Source organism: Pyrgilauda ruficollis, unplaced genomic scaffold (genome assembly GCF_017590135.1).
Source record: "Pyrgilauda ruficollis isolate IOZ18807 unplaced genomic scaffold, ASM1759013v1 scaffold26, whole genome shotgun sequence".
NCBI lineage: Eukaryota > Metazoa > Chordata > Aves > Passeriformes > Passeridae > Pyrgilauda > Pyrgilauda ruficollis.
In genome coordinates, this window is record NW_024523933.1 from 1,360,328 (window position 1) to 1,373,658 (window position 13,331).

At 34.9% G+C, this 13,331-nt stretch overlaps 1 protein-coding gene across 5 annotated transcripts in view; it reads left to right on the forward strand.

Moving 5' to 3' along the window:
- The window catches only part of PIBF1 (progesterone immunomodulatory binding factor 1), a 104,973-nt gene that overhangs the window by 90,590 nt on the left and 1,052 nt on the right, over positions 1 to 13,331 (forward strand). For all 5 annotated transcript variants that reach the window (XM_041471232.1, XM_041471233.1, XM_041471231.1 and 2 more), the window contains one exon: positions 11,705 to 11,881. In XM_041471232.1, coding sequence (XP_041327166.1) covers positions 11,705 to 11,881 — 177 coding nt within the window. The remainder of the gene's footprint in view (positions 1 to 11,704; positions 11,882 to 13,331) is intronic.

Consider the following 13,331-nt stretch of genomic DNA (forward strand, 5'->3'; position numbering starts at 1 on the left):
CATTCCATGTGTGATGTGTAACTCACCATTTATGAGTAAACCTAATGCTTTTCCTTTAAAACCATGTTACTCTTTCACCTTCCCAGGTTTTCACAGTTTCTTATCAATATGTTAGAATAATCCTATTGATTAACTGAATATTTCTGTGGCCTTCACCACTGTAGCTGAACACCTGTCTCACAAATATTATACCCTCAAGTTAAGCAGAAAACTATTACTATCCCTGTTTTGCAGAAGCAATAATCAAAATTAAAGAAATGCTGCTTTATCCAAAACCCCCCCATTTGCGGAAGAGTTTAAGAGTTCATGTGTCCTAATGCAGTATCTTACTCACAGCCATTTTTTGTTTCTTACATGTTCAAAAGCCTGAAAAGAAAATCTCCTTAGTGTTTATTTTTCCTAACTAAACACAAATTAATTCTTTTCTCCAAGTCATCTTCTTATATAGGAACTGATGGCATTTTGGAAACAGTTTCACAAACAATTATGTTTTCACCTTGTATCATTATGAGAATTTACATTCACTGTTAATCAGTGTTTCCTGAAAAAGGCCACTTTCCAATGTCCTGCCAGTCTCTTAAAGATTAAATCTTAAAAACTAAAAATGTGAATTAAAAAAAAAAGCTTTTATTTAATCTATAGGATGGATATTTTGTATTTTTATATCATATTTTCTGGGAGGAAAAAAAGATAAATTTCACAACAGGCTGGAGGTCTTATGTGAGTGAGATTAAAGGTCTAGCTTATTTTGTTCTAGGAAACAGAGGATGTGGTGGGATGCAAGAAAAGGAGATAAGCATAAGGCAATATTGTGTAGCATAAGTTAAGAACAGAAAATAGTTATTTCATTATCTTTAAAATGTTAAAATTTACTTATTTTTTAGCTTTTGATAAATGGTTGCCAAATGCATTTTCCAAGTGTGTTTAAGACTGGGGAAAGTCCACGTGATCAAGAGGAGAAAGAGTTACTAATTAGTCATATTAGGATATGCATAGTTTGTGAAGGGCTCTAAGTGTTTTTTCAGAGCATCTATAAATTATCAGGCTACGGTTTCCAAGGATTTACATAAATGCTTATGAATGTTAGATTTGAAACATGGCCACATGAAATTCAGAATTCCATTACATTGTTCCAAAATTTTAATGTTTACAGTGTTTGAGAATCCAGTAGTCTCTGTTCTTGCATTCGTCTTATGTCAGTATCCTGCACAAAATCCTGGTACTTCTCAATAGTTATCCTGATTTTTTGCCCACAAGAGTGAAAGAAAAGTCAGAGGTTTTTATTCTTTTTTTCCTCTTTGTGGAAATGCAAGGTATCTCTGCTTTACCTTACTTTGACCATTCCACTGTATATTACCAGGTTTGTCCTTCTTACTTTCGTGTTGCCTTTGCAGACTACCCCTCACTGCTAAATTCTCTGTGCCCAGATTTTAATTCCATCTCAGCAATGACCTTGAGAATTCCAGATGAATTTTCAGCATTTCATTATTAGTCATACTTTAAAGTCTGGCTAATACTATCCTTAGTTGTAATTAAGTTATGCTGAAGAAGATTGACTAGGAATAACCTAGGACAGAAAGCCAATATGTTGGATTTAGGAACCTGGAGAGTAGCAACAGCTGCCATCTGCAAAAAAAACAGAGGTGGAGAGAAGTTCAGACGCTCATAAAAAGCTTTGGAGTCGTAAGGGGGAGGGCAGTACGTGTTTAATCAGGGATGGAAGCTTAGTGGATAAAAGGAGAAAACTGCTTTGTTGGGGAGAGGGGAAGGAAGGGGTATCTGCAGGGGTTGGGAAGACACGAATGAAAAGATGTGATTGGTAACAGGTGCCATCAAACAATCTCAATCTCTGCCTCTTCCCCCTCTTTTCGGTGTAAAAAGATTGTACACGATAATGTCCAAATTATTTGTGTTTCTAAAGTGAGTGACTTCCTGCTCATCTATGTGCTGCAACTTGTTTTATATTTAAAAAAATGCTGATGTACAATGCTTAGCTCTCTTTTTAAACGTTAAGCCACAGAGTAATTATCATTTTTCTTATGCTACGTTTATGTTCCAAGATTCTAGTTTCTATTAATGTTCTGCATGTTTTCTAAGTAGATTACAGGAACATTTCTGCATCACAAGTAAGCCCCGGAGCTATTCTCAGCTTTAAGCTTGGAGAAACAAAGTGACATTTACATAGCTAAACGAGTGTAAAGAAGCTTCTGGCTCATTTTTTACAAAGAAAAATATGCTTCTAAGCAGTAGTTCTCATCTTTCTGTTATCTGTTTTGTTGCTGTCAAGCTTTAATAAAAAGCGAATTCCAAATAGTACTGAATTTAGGAAGAGGAAGGACTTAACAGCACTGATTTTTTCTTTGAGCTGTATTATTCAGAATGTGTTACTATCTTTAATATATATTCTTGCAAGAATTATCTTTTTATTCACAGTGGTATACAGTAAGCAGTTGTGTACTAAATAGGAGGTTTCATAGGCAAAATGCAACATATATATGGATTATGGGATGGAATTGACGTGCGTATTTTAAATTATATGGTTTTCAGAGAGCTAGAATCAATTAAAGGGATAAACTTTTAAACAAGAAATTGTTAATTGTTGATTAATCTGAAATTGTTCAAATTTTCCCATCATGTATCCCATGTTATGTTCTTTTTTTTCCTGGATTGGCTATGTATATTTCTGTCTCATTCTACTGCATATCCAGCTGTGTAAAAATTTTACTTCTGTACATTTCATGGTAGCATTTGACTATTACCAAGTGGAAAGTGAATTTAAATACTCTCTAAGAAATAGCAAAGACAGGGAGAACTAAACTGGAATATTACCATTTCAGAAAATACAGTAACATCTAAATAATGTATGAAAATAAGGCTGTTTCAGTACATTAGCATGCTAGCATCTGTTTCCTCTTAGGTGAACTTACTCAAGAAAGCGTATTTTTTATTTAATGTTGAGTAAATGAATGTCACAATGCTCAGATTTTTTTAAAAAATAGTATTTGGAGACTTAGTCCTACTTACAATTACAAATATATTTCTGATCCACAATACAAAAGTGAAAAAACCTTTACAATTTGACATGCTAGTTCTGAATTATGAGACAAATCATTTCCTATTTTTGTTAATAAGTTAGAAAGATTAAACTGTTAAGAACAAATTTAAGACATAGATGCAATAGGCAAAGATATTTATGTATCTAAAAAGACAGAAGCTGTTCTCTGCAGTGACTGGGACATTTTATTGTTGCCACAGTTCTAATGCATTCACCTTATAAAACTGGAAGTAGTTTGTAGAACCATATAGTCACAGATCTGTCAGTTCATTTTAAGGTTTTTAGATGCACTGGGATATAGAGAAGTAGTGAATTAATGTAGTGCAGAGAAGCTATCAACATCCTGCATATGCTCTGGCATCTTTCCACCACCCAGTTATCAGCTTCATTTGTTTGATCGGGACATTTCATACTGTCTTCCAGTTTCTAGCTTTACTGTGTGTATCCATGTGCCTTGGATGACCATATGTGCAATTCTCACACTGAAATTCTTGCTGACTTCTTGTATTTCCAGTACAGCTGCAATTAGGATGCAACTATGTCAAATATGCTCTGGCTAACTTGAAGGATTGAACAATGTTTGATTGAACTTGTTAAAATCTTCTTTGAGCTCTGTTATGGATATAGATTCTACTCCTGATAGTCACAAGCTCAAGGAGTTCCACTGTTGAAGCTGAGTTTGCACCAGTTGTGCCACTGCTTCCTATCCATCTGCAGTCTTAAGTAAGGGAATGGACTGGCTGACCATTTTCTTCATTTTGCTGTCATGTCAAAATGGCGCTTCTTCAATGTGCGCTTCTCCTGTTTCACAACTTGGCATCATTAATGTTACTGTCCAGTGTTGTGAATTCATGCTAATGGTGTTGGTCTTTTTTCTACTTCCAGCCAAAAAAGGGAACTGATCATTCATTCCAGGCTATAGCCTCTCTTCTGCAATATGTCTCTAGCAGAAATAAACCCCCTGAAGGACAGTTATAAAATAATTCTTTGTGTGAATTGCCAGCACTTCTGAAGAGGAGACATTGTAGGTACTACTTTTGCTTGAGAGTCTCATTCCTTGATAATGACACATATGTCTCCTTTCTCTAGTGCACTCCAAAGTTTGAGTACCATACTCAAACTTCAAAGTGCTGTATGCAAGTCATTGCATATGTTGAAAGGTTTAACCAGGTTTTGTTTCAGTCATCTAGTCTGTTGTTGTGCAGAAATATGTTTATGCCAAGAATCCATACAGTGAGCTTTTTTTGTTTACCTCTATTTTTAACTGGTGAATTCCAGTGCTGTCAAAGGTACTGCCAGTGTAAAGATCATCTGAGAAGTCGCTCGTCAAGTGGCAAAGTGGCAGAGATGGATCTTCCCTAATATAAAAAATATATCATGGAGGTATCTACACCTGAAAATCATCTAGGGATTTGCAGTCAGAAAAAAGAAACAGGTACTATTATGGCTTGATTTACCATAATCTCATTTAAAACAAGCAAAATTATTATTACTTTTGAATTTTGAATCACCAACAGCAATATAAAGAGATCAGACAAGCTAGTTTGCCTAGGTTTAAATATTATTACTGAAGATATCTAAAGATGCATGTCAGGAAATCCAACCAAGTATCCAGTCACATGTTCCAAAGCCAAACTTCAGTCAGAGTTGTCACATGTTCCAAAGCCACATTGCAGTCAGAGTTCTCACAAAGATCCCTGTCCACCTTAGTATTAGCAATTAAATGATACAACTTTATTTCAATGTACCTTTACTTTCACAAAAGTTACAGTAGAAGTCTAAGAAGGTTCCAAGTAAGGAACTGCACAGGACTTCGTAGAGGGCAATATGCTTAGTATTTTCTCTACCATCATGTGATGTGCCCATTAATCTTGATCCTAGTGAACACCTTGAGACAGTCAACTGTGAAGATGGTTCCTTCTGAACCACCCTGCCCTGCCTTTTTCCAGATTAAGATAATTTTCCCTCAAGAAAGAGATATAAAACTTTATTTTTTTTTCTCTGAATCTTCTCTTGAACATTTTTATATTGAACATGAAGTTTTAATTCTTCAGAGACTGAGAAATCATTCCAGAATATGCTCTTTACATAACACTGCCAAATGGGTATAACATTCTTAAATCCTGGTTTAAGTTTCTCAAATCAAGGTTCTTTAACAAACCTGTAGCTTCAATTTCTGAACTCTGTTTTTCCCTGTGCAGACTTGTTTGAAGACTACAATAGCTGAATAACTAAGAGGAAACATGAATGTGAAGACAGATTGTGCTGACTTGCCATGAACATGTTTTTCATGCCAGTATGGCTATCTTCCCTCATTTGTGTGTTCTAATATATTTATTGTTTTTATTGTTAATGTTATTTTAGAAGTTAATGCAGCCATAATAGTCACCAGGCTGCTACATTCCAAGCGACTATTTGTCTTCTGCATTGAGAAGAGTCCAGTCTCTGGTCTCAAGTTGTGGTGCACTAAAAGTCTTTCTGTGAAGCAGTTTTTTGTTCAATCCCTTCCATGCATGGGGGGTGTACAGTCAAACTCCAGACTGGATACATATTTTATTTAGAGTTATAGTTTAACCACATGGGGACCATATGGCAGTTAAACTGAAGAATACCAGCTTTCCAAAGGAGGTCCTGACCATACATGCTTTGCTCTCACAGTACCGGGGACTTAAGGATTGGGAGTGAGAATACACATCTAAAATTGTCACGTTAAGTGCTTGACTCAAAAATTTTGAAAGACCTTAACATTTGATCAGCATCCCTGAGGGAGGAGACCTCTAGTTTTATCCTTCTTTCATCTGATTTTGACAGTGAAATTGGTTTTCTGTGCTATTCTTTTATGCTGTGTTCTTCTCTAGGAACACTTGTCAGTCATCAAAATTCAGTGGTTCTGCCAGGACCTGATACATTTTCTAGGGCAGAAATCTCTTGTTCAGCTTCCACAATATGAGTTCTCTGCTTCAAAATGGAGTTATAATCTAAGGTGAATTCATAAATAAATTTATAATCTAAGGTAAATTCATAAATATATGCAATTGTAAATTGCATATAGAATTCCTAAATTCTATATGCAGAGATGAAAATAGAATGCCTCTTGCCATGATAAAGGTTCAGTTAACTGGACAAACTATTATCAGGGTCACTTTTGCTTTAGAGGACATTTACCTGAGTGCAGTAACCGTGAGCTTTGCTGCATGTTGAAAGAGTCCAATGGATCTGACACCCACCGGCTTCTTCTATGATTTTAGTGATATGAAAAATCCATTCAATTAGAATGAGCTACTTTGAGACGACATACGAATATAGCTCTTCCTACTGAGGAGTCCCAACTGTTTGGTTTGATCTACATAACACTTCGTTTCAGGATCATTGCATTGAGATTATTTGAGGTGCAAGACTTCCGGGCCGTAAGAACCTGAGTTGACGTGTATGTGATTGATTCCTGTTAGCCAGGTACTTTTTCTTGAGTATCTGCTTCCAGAGCATGATAGATAGATAGATAGATAGATAGATAGACAGACAGATAGATAGATAGATAGATAGATGTCTCATTAACTGCTTATATAAATTTACATAGTTATTATAACTATATACATGTATATAATGTTAAGTGCTATTGCAAGCTTTTGAGTGTATGCAGAGGATTCTTTCTTCCTTTGATTATAGTTACATGACAGAAAGAAAAAAAAATTATACTGTTGACAATTCACTGAAAAAAAATGAAACTACTGTCTTGATACTTGATTACAATGCTTAATGTAGGCATTTTTTTCACATACTTCATCAGTTACATAATAAAAGAGCACCTTTTTATGCCTCAGTCATTTCCCACAAGAGATAGTTCTTCTTCATTTTTCTTTGACAGTGTCAGTTGTGGTTTTGTTATAATACCTAATACTGTATTAATTTTGAATTAGGAAGACATAAGCAGGTCATTTGGTACATGTATGTTTGAGCGTGTATCAAGGACATCAAACCCAATGTTAATAGAGTTCCCTTTATAGTATCTGTGACTTGAAATACATTTATATTTTATATGGCTCTATGCCTTATTTTTGCATTTGCTTATCTCCTAGTTGCATTGCTAGTTGAAGGAATCAATTTTATCCTTTGTATTCCAAAACTGATCAGTTTTTCTAGGTACTATTTTAATTATCCATAATAGATGGGTAAAATCTATTTTAAATAAACTACAGCTTATTTTTACTTTTACTTTAAGCTCAAACATCATTAGAAAGTCCCTGAATTTTCTGAAGTATGAGTAGGTAATACCCTCTTTTACTTTACCTTTTAAAAATTACTTACACTTCTTCGGTTTGGCTCTTTTAATGCTATTTTAAAGGCTGATTTTCAGTTAGTTCCTCAACACGAGCATTTAGCCTAATAAATTAGCAAGGTAGAATTTAGGAAATATGCCAGACCAGAAGACATTTCAATTAATGGACACTGTGAAAAAGACTGCTGTCTATCCTTTGTCTGTAACTTAATAAAGAGTCATAGAAACACTAAAGTTGAAAAAGACCTCTAAGATCATTGAGTCCAACCTTTATATCTCCTTCTCTGCTTGTATATTGGCACACAAAATTGCTTTTGCTATTTTTAACTAAGGTTGTTGGACATAACTTACCAAAAATAAATGGAAATGAGCAAGTAGTTTTTTCTGATACTATTTACAATGCAATCCATGTTACCTTACTTCACCTCCTGCTACATCACTCCCAGTGTTCTCAGTTCATTCATTCTAATCAGTTACTTTGAATTCCAACTCCTTTTCTGGTTATGTATGCAGAATTTTCAGGTATTCTTTTATAGTTCAAGTAATCTTTACTAAATATGAATTAATATCCATAAGTGGAATACAGGATGTTAGATTGTCCTAAAGTATGAATCTCTGTATGTTTTGGAAAATTTACCAGGTAGATAATCTGTGGTGTGAAAGCTTGTTCTGAAAACACAGTTCCTTTTAAGAAAATAATCTGATCCTTCAAATCTGTGTGCAAGGGCAATTATGATTGTACACTGGCTATTCAGGATGAAAGTTGTTTTAGGCAAAGTAGAAGCCTGAGAAAAGTAAATGATATGGAGAGTGAGGTGAGAAATGGATTCAGCTTATCACAACTAAATTTAGGTATCAAAATGAAGGTGTCTGTGGTGAGGTATCTTTCTGTGCTTTATAGTTAACAGTGGCCTAATCAGCAAGACTAATGTTACAACACCAATAATGTCCTACTTCTGAACGGAGTCACTTTCCAAGCTACATTGTCTGTAATGGAAAATTAGATTCTTAGCTTATGGTTAGATACTTAAGTTTAGATACAGCAATTTATGTGTTCTAAGTTCAAGTGAAATCCCACTTAATGTGTCATATAGCTCATTACTTTGATTTTTGGGACTTGTGCTGGTGCACAGAGCAACATCCTTAAAAATTCATCAGGTAGCTGTGGGCAGACTTTCAAAATATTTAATAATACAGTCCTGATACTTGTTTGTATGGATGACACTAATTGTATGTAAGCACTGTTTTTGTGCCAGCTGCACAGGTTACTTTTTTCCTTGTGTCATCTTAACCCACCGTTTTTGCCAGCTGCATTGTTTTCCGTGTCTCTGCACTGCCACGTCCCCACCAAATGTTGCGTAAGCAGTGAGTGGGTGCTTGTGTTCCCATAGTTTGTGACAGTGAGACCAAAGGTGTAAAGCCAACCCAGGGAGGAGCTGGGTGAATCCACTCAGAGGTGTTGGTACTCATAATCCTCCCAAGAAGGATTTCTGTCTGGCTGTCCAAAGCCAAAGCCCTCAACCCTGAAAGCCTCAAAACAGTGACGCATACCTTGCGTAGCATGGCTTATATGTCCAGGAGCCAGCGTGGCAAAGACCAAATACTTCCCCAGAGAAATTGGGAAATGCAGAGCTTTAGCAACACTGTTTTCTACAGTGCACTGAGTAACTGAAGGGGATATTGTAAGTAAACAATTTGCACAGCTCTACCTGAACACAGAAACATGGACTTGACACAGTAAAAAGTAGAAGAATTTTAATCATCTGTTTATCTTCACATCTTCCTTTATTTAGATTATCCCGAACCTAGTACATGTCCTTCTCCACAAAAGATTCTTACCATCTCCTTTGAACCCTACCTATTCTCCCCTTCTTTCACAAAGTCTTGTTCCCACTGGAACAAGTTCACATATTTCTGTTAAGTACAATCTCGAGAGCTTTTTCCTTGCTAGCTTTCTAGACCAACTTGCTAGATTTTAGGAATGGAAAATAATACTTATAGAATCAAGGTAGCATGCCAGCAGTAGCAGGTACTCATGACTGTTTGAAACTTAAAAGTGAAGGTAAGAATTAAGATTGTGTTCAGGAGCACAGAAATCTGAAGACATGGTTAAAATTACTGTGGTTCAAGACAGAGTTTTGTTTTCAGTTTTTCCGTTGTTGAATACAGCAAATGTCTTGCATATATGTTGTGGCAATTTCCTTTCCTTGTTTAGCAGTACACTTACCAGCAATTCTATTGGATTCAGTGTTTCTTGTGCTATTTATTTTGCCAAGTGTCTAAAGGTCTTTCTTAGTAAATGAGGAGGGGGTTTAGAACAAATATTAAGACAACCTTAGCTAAATCCTCATGATAAATTTGGCTGTGATGCCAAAATAGCTTCTTCGTTGTGGACTAATTTTTCATCCCCACTCCCTGTCATTCTTTCCTATAGTTTCACATTAGAGAATCCTCCTGTCACAAGGGAAGCTTGTGTGAGAGCTGACTCTCCAGAGCCTATTCCAAGTCTGAAAACAGACAGTGCTGTCAAGTACAGGACAGATTCTATTAAGTAGAGAAGACTTTAGACTGCCAAGTGGATCTTGACACAAGAGAATTTGACCCTACACATACAAATTTCAACTCTGTTTCTGAAATAAATCTGTGTGACAGTTTTTGGGTTTTGCCTTGTTCAAACGTGCAACTATTTGGTCCACAGAATAACACAGTTTAAGTATAGGAACACCATTTGCTAATGTCAAAACATTGTTTATCTACAATATAATCTCTTGTGATGGTGTATTTATTTGCCGTATACTTGCTTGAGTTATTTTCATCAAGAAATTCTGTCTATGTGTTGCTTTGGCAACATCTTTGCAGAGTTTACAACTTTGAAAAACATGTTGGCATCAGCTATGCAGTCCTTTTAAACAGCTGCTCTGCAGTCATGCTGTTTCAACATGCCACCACACATGGCTGAATTATGCAAATAGTTAATATTAAATGACTGAGATACAAGAACAATTTGTACACTCGATAAAGCTGGTCTGTAGAGTGTAACTTCCATTCATGTAACTCAGTTAGCGTTCAACAATTTAAGGGCTTCAGCATGTTTCTTTTGACTTTGCTTCTTGTATTAAAGGCAGCAGTGGACAGAGAGAAGGTATATGGCAGGAATATTTTAAAAGACTGACAGTTTTTTTTAACTCATTACTAATAATTCAGTGAAAATAGAATGTACATCAATTTAATTTTCCAGTAGGTATTAAATAGGTAAGATTTAACAAATACTTGTCATTCAGCTATAAACAGAAACTACCCTTTTCTGATTGAGAGATGAGACAGAATGTTAATTATATATAAGGCTAATACAGTAATAGTGTTGCTTATTGACAACACCATTTGTAAAAAGCAAGCAAACAAAAACATTAATATTTTAGAACATGTAAAATCGTCTTAAAATTTACATTGAAAGGCTTTTCTACTGATCTTGCTGTTCTAATTCTACAATAATGAATGCTCTAAATAAAACCACTAATAGTAATAACAATAATTAATGCTTTACATTTTGTAACTTATTTTATAATAATCATACCCATTATATGGGGGGGGGAGGGGGAATATTAGGAGGTAGGTGTGATTAAAGATTACAAAAGAAGATGTCCAGTTAAAGTCAGAAAATGCTATGTTTTTTCCTTTATTACTCTACTGTACATTTTGAGTAATCTGTTTTGTTCAGATTCAAGTATTAAGGAAAGAATACATTTTTAATTCAAATTGTTTTTAAAGCAAACTACTAGGATATCTGAAAAAATTGCTGCCTTTCTATATGTTCTCATTCCTTTTTCAACACTGGAACTTTCATTTTTCACAAAACTTCTTTTCCTTTCTGATCCTCTTTTTGCTGTACATCTTCTAAAAGTTCTTCATTGATTTTTCTTTTCTAATCTAGATATAGAGAAATATTTCTAGTAATGTATTTATAAAATTTCTGTGCAAGACTTAGTGCTCAAAAGTACAAGTTGTCACAGTCATTCAAATTAGATTTGTACACTCCCTCAGCCTGAAAAAATAAATGCAAAAGAATTTTTTTAAGTGGAATAGAAGTCAAAGTTGAAAGAGATAACGTGCTTCTTACTACACAGTAAATGTTCTCTTTTACAGCCTTTAAGCAAGACAAAATTTGAGTTGTAGAAATCCTCTGTGCCTGTTTTATTTTCCTAATTTGCTAGGGTTTAAGTAGTAATCTTACTAATTATAGCAAGTATATATTCTTTTTTACATTTACTGATCTATGTTTGGCGAATATAAATTTATTGTTAACAAATACATATTTATTGGTTCAAATGTAATTTAACTTAATAATTTAGCATTGTTCTTTTGTGGTTTTATAGGAACTAGCCACAATGAAGCAGATTATTTTTACTCTACGTGGTAAACGCTCTGAACAAAATCTACCTCGGTCTCATATTGATGTAAAAAGTGCAATTGGAAAACAGTCAATCCCTTTGGTAAAACTGCTGCCAGAGCATGAAGAAGAAAATATATTTACACCTAAGCCAACATTATTTGTAAGTACTATGAGAAGAGTAAGTGCCAAAACTTCTGATGGTTCTCCTCACTTTTTAAAAAGAAAAATGTGGATTCATCCTTCTGGGAGATGTATAATTAATTCATCTCTTTTTGGAAACAGTCAGTGTTGAGGAGAAAAATTAAGAGTTTGTGATGTTTTTTAGCTATGGGGTTACTTTCTATATCTTAAGTTCATAGCAAATCAGGTCTTTAAAAAAAATAATACCATTGTTGTATTACAACACTGAGTAGCTAGCAAGATTTTAATAGTTGTAGGGATTCACAGACCATGTATACTAATTTAAATCTGCCATGATTGTGTGTAAGTGCAGTTTGTGCGTGTCTATATTGAGAAGCAGGAGTGAGGAGATAGGTGTACTTCTGCATACTTAAATTGATGTATATTAATGTGTATGTGCTTATGTATCTAAATATATATAAAAAACAGAGCATTGATATCACTTCTGTTGCTAAGGAAACCTGATGTTATAAAACCAGTATAAAGCCCTGGTTTATTCCTTCACAAACTAAAAGCTTGGCTTTTAATATTTGAATTGGCCTACTTCAGATTTAGTGCCTCTGCTATTGGAAAGTTTCATGAAAATGGTTTAGAAGTTTCTGGCTATGACTGTGTATGAACTGATAGATTCAAGACAGCCAAGTTGCAATGCTGAATCACAAAGCAAGTCATTACTCTTACTTACAAACTTCATGATGCTGCCTTTCTCTGGGGTGAACTGGGTGTATCCACACTGCATAGCATATGTGCTGATTTAGTCCAAAGAAAACTCTTTTTTCTTTTTTGTCTTTTTTTCCCCCCTTATTCTGTTGGGGTTTTTTTCCCTGGTACAGACTTTAACATACGGTGTCTTAAATTATATGAGGTTTGTAGTGTAGCAGACCATGTATTGGGTGTATAACACAAAAAGCATGAAACATCTCTGGGATGTGATGTGAGGACATTTAGGAGTTCAAATTTTGCTTGAATAGCATTATTAGACTAAACACAGGCTTATCCAGTGCTGTTTCCTCCATAGTCCTTTTGGTAGTGCTAAATCATACTGCCCAAACTTTGGTTTTGATGGAGCTATTCAGTGATCCGAAACATAAGCAAACAGTTTGTGTAAATGATCTGGGGATATTTCCTTGCATAATCTGTCCTGTCTTAATTAGGGATATAGAAACTCTATAGAAATCCAGAAAAACTACATTTACATTAAGAAATTGTAACCAATTTTTCTGTGGAAAAACTCTAGCCTTTGCAGACTTAGGAGTAGGGAACTGAAAATGGGCAGATGGCACAGGTTTTCTTCTTAGATAGGAAAAGAAATCAGTCTTCCTGTGAAAATCCTGCCAGTTTAGGTCAATTTCCAGAAATCTAAAGCTTGCACAAATAGACCAGATTTGTTTTTGTAACTGAAGTCTTCAAAAATAATAAAGTAGATTTTT